At 33.6% G+C, this 9,715-nt stretch overlaps 1 protein-coding gene across 1 annotated transcript in view; it reads left to right on the plus strand.

Moving 5' to 3' along the window:
- LOC110027301 (transcription factor Pur-alpha 1-like) overlaps positions 1-8,317 on the plus strand; it is a 21,541-nt gene extending 13,224 nt beyond the window's left edge. Inside the window, exons 3-5 of the mRNA XM_020728665.1 lie at positions 6,534-6,674; positions 7,075-7,323; positions 8,139-8,317. Coding sequence (XP_020584324.1) covers positions 6,534-6,674; positions 7,075-7,323; positions 8,139-8,291 — 543 coding nt within the window. The 3' untranslated portion in view covers positions 8,292-8,317. The remainder of the gene's footprint in view (positions 1-6,533; positions 6,675-7,074; positions 7,324-8,138) is intronic.
- Positions 8,318-9,715: the final 1,398 nt, after the last annotated feature.

The following is a 9,715-nucleotide window of genomic DNA, read 5'->3' on the forward strand; positions in this document are numbered from 1 at the left end:
CGCACATCCTTCGTCAGATCCTCAAAAAAAGAAGAAAATGACTTGTCTTACCTTAGCTCTGTCGGTCGAGGGACGACGAAAGAGGAGAAGGAGAAGGGGACTCGAGGGAAGCAGCGGGGAATCACCTAGGGAGGACGGGTAGACGCGGGGAAGCAGCGAGAATCACCGAGGGTAGATACAGGGAAAAGGATAAAAATTTAGGTCGAAAGAGGGAGACGTGATAGAAATGCCGCGGCCCGCTTTCGCTCCGCTACCGCCGCCTAAATGCCCAAAGTCGCGAACCAAACACATAACTTTCGCAAGAAGTTACGGTGAATGCTCGCGCCGCACCTAAAAAGTGCTCCCAAACAGAGCCTAAATGAACAAGTTTGACTATGTTCATATTTAGTTCATTTAAACTCCGGGTTTTTAAAAACTATGCAATCTTGTTTGTTTATTTATTTGAACGAACTTGATCGAGTCCTAATTGAGCCAAGTTTGAGTTGTTCATCGAGTGCATTGGTTCATTTACAACCCTAGTGATGATAGAGAAACAATGAGGTAGAAAGAAAAAAAGGGGCGGGATTGAGGAGCATTCACATGTATATGTCTCAGGTGAGGGAGATAAGAGGTAGAGATGAAGTAATAAAGAGAAATTCTATAAGGAGAGAATCTCTAAAGAGGAAGCTACTTGAAAATGCTTAATCTCAAGTCAAACTCATTATCTCGTTATTCCTTGTAGAATTTTAATATTAATCTAAATTTTTTATCTCTTAATTCTTTTGTACAGGATTAATACCTAAAATGCATTATGATTGTTAATTAATGATTTAATTTGCACTTATTAACATTTTTTGGAACCTTATTATGTCTATGAAGCGCATTTAAAAATTGTGGTTATAAATATGCCAGTTAATAATCATGTTGCATCAATTCTTTGGTGTTGTAAAGAGCTTTATTCTGTGAAGTTGTGAAAGTGGTTGAATGGAGAAGCAGAGGTCTTCAATTGTAATGCTAAGTTTAAAAAAAATTCAACTCCTAGAGGAGAGATGAATGAAAAAAATGAGCTGATGAATGGGAAATCAATGGATTATACATACTAAAAAGAGATGATTGGGGGAAGAAAATCACTATATTCACAATACAAGTAGAATATTCTCTTTGTCCATTTTAAAGAACATGGCGAGCTCTGGGAATATATTTGAAAGCCTTTTGTGATCTTCGACCATACAACTAAATTAACTCAAAAATATATATATGTATTTTTAATTGTTTTTGTGATTGGGTGGGCAATTTGAACCTGGCTTGCAATTTGCAAAATAGATGATTCAATATGTTGCTTGAGTATTAAGCGAAACATCGATGATTAAGATGTGATTGTGGGCGGGCTGCCAAGCACAATCTTTGGCAGTACAAGAAATTATGGGATTGGACAAGCGATCTATCAGGGATAATAATATAGTAGTGAAAAATAACATGCATAATGAGAAGAAACAAAATGCGGCAAATAAAACCACTCCAACCCATATGCATGCGACCCACAATCTGAGTATTCATTGATTTCCACTGTGTACCTTGTTGCGACTCATTGCATACCTGCATACATGCTACTACTTGTTGGTGCATACAAGCCATTGTCCAAAAGTGTGGGACTCATGGTGCGTTGCCGCAATGTTGCTAAGTGCCTTATTTTAAGGTGCTAAACAATGAGGTGAGTGTTTTGCTTTGATTAGAGAGATGAATGCTAATACTTCAAATACCAAAGATTACTTAGTTTGTAGAATAAAAACCAACATGAAATGATGTGAAAAAAGCATCAAGCATTTGAGAAAAAAGGATTCGTGATGTGAAACAAAACAGTTCAGATGTTATTACAAGAGCTTCGAGTTTTAGAACTATGGAACTTGAGGAAGAACATGATTTCAATAGATAGAGGCATAGAGGAAGAGATGAAGGTTTATGAATCCTGTGGTGAGGGTAGCATAGGTGATGATAAGCTTGGAATAAGATAGTAACGGAGAATAGATCTTCTCAATGTTGTTTATTCTATAAACTTATATGTTTAATGTCATTTGCATGCATTTGTATAATTTTTCTATTTATCACATTTTTTTATTTTTTTATTTTTAAATGTAACGTAAGTTGAAAATTTATGATTTTTGCCGACACCGTTTGGAGTAATAATTGTTTTATACTACTTAAAAGCTTTCTACATAATTGGCTTTAATATATTGGTTGAAATAGTTTTTATTGACCAGCTGCATGCTGCCAACTAACATCCTTTTTGCATCTGGCTGCACCAAGCTTCATCCTGTAACCTTTACTGTTTTCATACTTATGTGTAGCCACGCAACATCCTGCTACCAGTGTTACCCATAGTTGAGTTGCATCCCGATGCACTCGACTTGCATCCCAGCCTTTGTGGTAGACAATTGTGTGCTTGCATGCAACCACATCACATCTCGCTGACACTATTGTTTTGCACTCAACAGTGTGCTCACAATGCTTTTTTATGCATCTGATACCTGAATTGAGTCTAAATTAAATATACAGAGAGTCGTGCTAATAATGTCTCTTCTTATTATGTTTTTTACCTTAGTCCTATAACTAGGCATATGCCTCTTTCTGGAAAAACATGAACTCAATCATTTGGAATAATAATTTGATAAATTATATGCTGTGTTAACAAAGGAAATACTACAAATCATAAAAAATTCTGCACATGCTCAACATTAGGACTTTTTCTCCCACTGTCTCATTTCACCTGCCTTACCATCAACAATGAACAAAAAATGCATGGTAAAAATAAAAAATAAAGCAAATTGCTTTTGAAATAAAAGATCCCACAAGATGACCAGAAGTTCACATTTTCTTTTAACCTCTCCCACCCCTCTTAAGCCTTTCAATCCAACGAACTCCACCTACACCCTACAATTCCCTTCTACCACACTTACTCTCCCAATCCACCTACACTATTAGACCCACTATCTCCATCTACCACACTATCACCTAGCCTCTCTCCAATCCCACTCACCACTCCAGCCCTACCAACTGCACTAGCCTCTTCAACACCAGCTTCTCGTGCCTTATTAACTTACTAGCCTCTTTAAACCCACAATTTCCACCTCAACACTTCAGTGGCACTGCATTTACATTTTGGCGGCTAATCATAGTTTTTCGGAGTCTGGGTACAATGGCTCCCCTCTTTTTTATGATTTCTCGCATGAATTACTTTGGAACTTTATGATTTTAACAAGCTATCCTAGGTCTATTTATGGAAAGGTTCAGTTGGTGAGGACCATTGATCATATTTAGTCTACAGAATTGTAATATAGTTCTTTTGTTCTTATTTTAATTTCAGTTTTGCATTTTATGTTCATAACATTTTTTTTACCTTGAACGAAGCAACTTCTGAATTTTGTGGAACTCATTCTTATGTCAGTTTCATTTTTTCAAGGAAAAAATAAGTTTTGATGTTTTTCAAAGTATATAATGTTCCTTAAATAATAGTTTGAAGAGAAAATTTGGCTGTTTTGGAATATTTTGGTTGTTTTTTTGAATATGTTAAATTTGAACAATTCTTATCAAATAATGTTCAAGTAATAGAGGCAAGATAATTTCAGCTATATCCTGCGATGTGACGGGCTTTGCTTAAATATGCTAAATATGAGTTCCTTAAGATCGTTTCCTTTATCTTTGGTCATTGAAGTTTCTAAAAATTATGCAATTCATTATTTAGCTTTAGATCAATGAACTAAATAAAACTCATATCTAATATAGTTCTGATTTGGAGTTGTTCTTCGGGGCTGTTTGGTAGCGAATTTGAGGAAGAGTTAAGTGGGATTGAACCTTAAATCATACCAGCTTGTCTTTTTGGATAAGTTAAACCTGCTGTAATGTTAAATTCCTTTTCAACCCCATTTCTTGACATAGAGAAGTTTTATAGATTTAACGGAAGCAAGCGATAGAAGTCACAAATTGGGGGAGTTACCTGCATCATCGGTCTCTCATTGCAACTTTCTGGCCGAGACAGCACAGGCAAGTCGAGGAGAGGGTATGGCACAAGGAAATTTGTGAGCAGGGTGATGTTCACGTTGTGAGAGGGAGAGACGAATATGGTTTTGGAGATTGAGGGGTGGGACACAGGCCTATTGAGAGGCTTGGATGCTGTTGAGCTAACCGAGAGGAAGAAGATGGAGGCTTTGGTCTGTTGTATGCTAGCGAAGGAGAGCTGGGAGATATGGTTGAAGGACTAGGCTTGCATAGGTCTCGGTGAAAAGAACTGAGTATAACAAGAAAGGAGAATAATTATTTTAAATAGTTTAAGAATATTAAGTAATATTAATTAATTAAAAATTGATAAATTTAATTAATTGTAAGTTAGTTTTTAATAATTCAAATGATTATTGATTATTAATTAATTAATATGTTACTTTAAGTTAATTATAATTTATCTGAATTTAATGAAAATTGATATAGGATTTTAAAAAAATTAATTAATGATTAATTATTGAATATTAAATTTATTAAAGATTAATTATCAAATATTAAACTAATTAGTAATTAATTACTGAAATTTAAATTACTAATTAAATAAAAAACTTGTTATCACTAACTTAACATCTTTCAAATGTTTTCTTCAAATATTACTATTTAAATCCTAATTAATTGAACTGACTTAAATTCTAGAAGAAGTTGTTAAATTGGTTCTTAAGATTTAATCGGATTTAATTTATATCATGTCAAATGGTTACTATGATTTAACCACTCCAAGATTTACTAAGTCTGAATTTATAGCATTTACTAAATTATACTTTTGTTAAATCCCGGAAGTTGCCAAACCATCCCTTAAAAAGTTGGGAAAGATGCACTGGTGACACCAACAATTATCTTTCATCATCATGATCGTCACCATCATCATTGTTAGCCATATATTATTTTTTTGGGCCTACTTTACTTGTTCTGTATTCATGATGGTGAGTTTTATATGATTGTTCAATTTATTTTGTCTATTTTTAGCTAATTATTTTTCTATAATATTCCTATAACATTAACTATACTTGTTTTATTTTTTAGGTCATCTTATACTATTTGCTTTTATTATTTTATTTTACATGGATCTTAACATTCTTATTTCTATTAAACTCTGTTTTTTAAAGTGATTCTTCTATTACTGCACCTCTACGAGCAATTTTATAAAATCTGTCTCCATTTTTCTCTTACTGCATAGCAGTTTCTAAACAAAGCCACACAAATTAGCTGCATGTCTTGATTTGTAATTAATCATCTAATGTTGCATACGTAACCCTTTCAGCTTAGTTTTTCTTTTTTTTTTTTTTTTTTTGAGAAGTAATGGCCTTGTGTTTTCTTTTTCTTAATTTTTCCAAATAATTGATCCACTATTTTGCCGCCTCATGTCTGATGTGTGATAGAAAACTTGTGAGCCTCGAGTTCCTTTTTGTGTGCATGTATGTTCCATGCAGTTTATGATGATATGAATCTTTTCAACAGCTATATCAAAGGCTCCTTTAATCCATTTACATATCTGTGAACTCTCTCTACTAAGTTCATATTTGGGATGTGAATTTTAAAAATTTGTCAAGTCTATATGATTTTAGACGGTGGAGAGTTTTATTGTTTTTTCTACCCTTTAATAAAATTATTATCATAGCAATTGCATTTTAGCCTAATTTAGAAAATAAAGGAATATTTATACTGTTTAATTTTGTGTTAAATCAGCTGTACTTCTGTTAACGAGACTTTCAAGTTCTTTTTTTCTTTTCTGATGCTGCTTCATTTGGTTGCTTTGAGATTGAAACCACTTTTGGCATTGAAAATTGGTAATTTCTTCATTTGGTTGAACGTATAGTTATAAATCAATATATATTCTAAATTTCACAAATCTTCTCAAATTGGCTTCAAATATAATGATTTGTTTTCACACCTAAAGTATGTGAAAATGAAAATACTAATTTTTAAAAGTTGTATTCTATTTACAAGCAACCCATATGAGCCCTAACGGAGCTGAAACAGAAAAGCCTTCTATGTTCCATTAAGGGTGATGATACTTAGCCTGATTTATGGAATTGTCTGTATTAGTGGAATTGACTTGAGCGTCACCTTTGGTTTCTTCTTGGAATTAACTTATCATCAGTCAACCTCAAGCAGCTTGCCCACTTGGATAAATATCATTGTTGTTTGTAACCCTCATTTATATAAATATTTTTTTATTTGTTTTATGTTCATTTTTTGAGTAAACCTTTAATGAGCTGTTGTCATATTGGAAAGTGAAAGCTGGATGGTTTTTAACACTCAAGAATTCTGCTTGAGCAAGGAAATTGATAATATAGAGCAACAGCTAAACTTTGGATGCTTTGCAAATTAGTTCTTGCAATAAGACAAATTTACTGTTTATATTCTAGTGTTGCGTTCTCATCATACTTTTCTTTATCTTTTTATATTTCTACACTTTGCAGAGGAGAGATTTATGTTAATCATGCATGGCATTAATTTTTCCATTTATAGTATTAAATGCTGACATGCTCAATCAATAGGTTTCTGAAGCTTCAGTCAGTAGGAACCGCAGTACAATTATTGTACCAGCTGGAAGCTCTGGTGAGGAAGGTTGGGCAGCATTCAGAAACATTCTACTTGAAATAAGCGAAGAAGCGTCCCGGTTCTTCATGCCGAATCAGGTGCTTAATTATCAACATGGAAATTAAGTAGTGAAGAAGCGTCCCGGTTCTTCATGCCGAATCAGGTGTTTTTATTGAGGGCTTGTTTGGGTTTTTTTTTTTGTTTAATTTTTATTTTTTTTTGTTTTTATTTTTTCTTTTGTTTTTGAGAACATGTTTGTAAGTATGTATTTTTCAATTTATTTTATTTTTTGTTTCTAAAAACAAATTTGTATGTTTTTGAAAACTCTCAAAATAACTTTTAAGTGTTTAAAAATAACTAGATTTCAATCAAATAATAACATATGTTTTTTTCAATTCAAAATATAAATAAAATAAAAAATAGAAATAAATAAATAAAAGTGATCCCAAACGGCCTCTGAGCATCAATAGTGTTCTGATTATGTTCTCTTGGAATCAGCAACACCTTGAGTCCTCAGAACGAGTTCCAGGTCTTTCAGATGATGTGGGAGCTGGTTTCATATCAGGATCAGGCCATAGCATTCAACCGGTTTCAGGTTCCGACTTAAATGTTGATAGATTAGTTGAGCTTTCTCCACAGGATGAAGTTGGGAGCATGGGACTATCCAAAGTTATCAGAGCAGACCAAAAAAGGTTTTTCTTTGATTTAGGAAGCAATAATAGGGGTCATTTCCTGCGGATATCAGAGGTAATCAACTAGTTTCAATTGTATCTTATTTCATTATTTTGGGCATGCTGTATGAGGTTAATTGTTATGCGGTTATTGGAAAAATAATTTTAGATATTAGAGTGCACATGAACACTTGGGTTTTGACATCCGAGGAAGTTATCTTATTTTTGCTTGTAATCTACTCTGTCACAGACTTTGCCAAGTGCCAAGTTAATTGGAAGATAATACTCAGTTAATTTCTAGAAAATGTATTGATTTTTTTTCTTTTGCTTTATATTTAGAAGAAGTGGAGTATATTGCAGTGTGGATTTTCGTAGCACCATCTCTTATGGTTAAAGCAAGTTATGCCTAGTGTTATTATGCTTAATCTTATTTGTTTTTAGGAAGATTTACATAAATACCACTCATTTTTTATGTATTTGTATGTCTAACACTTAAACTTCATTTTTTTACATATGTACCACCTAATCTATGCATGATATGGTACATTTTACTTGTAAAAAATAACATATATACCACCTAATCTATGCATGGTGTGGTACATTTTATTTGTAAAAAATAAAAATGGTGATATTTTTGATCTTTTATGAAAGAATTTTTTGGGGGCTTTACTGTCATATTTTTATAAAGATGCTGTTTCCCTGACTCAATTTTATAACCTTCAGATCACCATGGAGGCAGCCCAATCATTGCTTCAGGCCATCCTGAGGACCACCGCTAGAATGAATTATTTCATATTTTGAATTGCTATTTCAATTGCTTAGCTTGTTTCTGTTCATCAAATGAATGGTTTAATGCGCCATTATGTGATTGCTTTTTATATGCAAGTGCAGGTGGCTGGTCCTGATCGCTCGTCTATCATCTTGCCCTTGTCCGCGCTGAAGCAATTTCATGAAATGTTAGGTCACTTTGTGGAAATAACGAAGGACAGGCTTGAAGGACTGACAGGCGCAAATGTGAGGACTGTGGAGCCTTCTCAGAGATGACTCCTTGGTCAGGTGCTTTCAGATCATCCAATCTTGTTTAGCTTTAGTCATTTCTTGTGTTAGTCCAGCGCTTGCATTCGTGTAGAATATGCTTAAATTTCTTATATTTTCTTCATCGTTAGGGCTGACTGATTAATTAATAATCTGTGGTTATTGGGGGTTTGGTTAGAATAAGAATGGGTGGGTTTGCTATCTTGTACTATGTTGCTTCGATTGGCGTTTGCATTGTTATTGTAAAGATAATTCAGCCCTATTTGATTGTTTTAGATATCAGTGATCATTTTTGTGGCTATCGATTAATGTTATTTTTGCAGTTCCAACTTTGCAGGCCTAACATAGTTTTTTTGCTCTGTTAAGATGGAGAAATTATTAGCTGAGCTTAGTTTATGGTTCTTTGTTTTTCATAGATATTTATTTCTGTGTTATTTGCATTTTTATATTTTGAGATCGTATTGAAATAACGATACATAATAATGTAAATTTCCGTAGATTAAGTTTGTTTGGGATAAGTTCTTTTAGCTTTGCTTTTCAAATCTTTGTTGCACTTATGTTTGGCCATTATTTTGTAGCTGTTCTTTTATAATGAATAGTGGCAAGAACTGTGATGTTAATTTTTTCTCAAAATGAAAACATTTATAATATCGCTAAAAGTTTTCCAGAAAGGTAGATTTGGCACAATAATTTTAGTCGCTTTTCTTAAAAAAGTCATTGATAGATAATCTGTGCTCACTAATAATTTCTAATTGAGATGAGAGAAAAATGTGCTGCACTCACTCGTAAGTACTTTAGTTGAGATAACATGTTGACTTCAGATATGTATGCAATTCTTTTGATCTTGATGTAGATTGTTTTGTTAGTGCTAATGAAATTCACTTGTAGACAAGTTTTTCTGATCATTATTTATTCGAATTGAGTTTTTGAGGGTTCTGAGAGGTAATAGGAAGAAGTTGAGCATGGGGAGTTTTGTTAGTTGAAAGTATTGCCATACTAATTCAATTTTGCCATCCTCATTTGGGTATTTCCCTTCCCCTAACTCTTTGTTTTTCTGAATAAAATATTTACCCTCTAGCCTTGGCCGGATGCCAAGTCATCCCTTCATGAAATTGCCTTTTTCCATTTATCTTTAGAGTCTATTTAAGAGCATCAAACTGCATTTTTGGATAGAGAGCTTCTGACTCGCTCTGTGGGCTCTAGCTTTTTTAGCTTTTAGAGATATTGCAAGTTGAATCTAAATCCGCTTCACTTATGGATTGGGTCAATCCTCGAGCGTCCGTCGTATGACAAACTATCGTACCAGCCCTTCCTACTTCCTGATTTGGAACTATTGAGTTTGTGCCAAGGAACTTTCTCTATTGCACTCGTGGTACTCATATGCCATGCGTTAGTACCCAAAATATTTTTTCTGAAGCTTTTCTTTTTAGCTG

Source organism: Phalaenopsis equestris, unplaced genomic scaffold, assembly GCF_001263595.1.
Source record: "Phalaenopsis equestris unplaced genomic scaffold, ASM126359v1 Scaffold000422, whole genome shotgun sequence".
NCBI classification, from domain to species: Eukaryota; Viridiplantae; Streptophyta; class Magnoliopsida; order Asparagales; family Orchidaceae; genus Phalaenopsis; species Phalaenopsis equestris.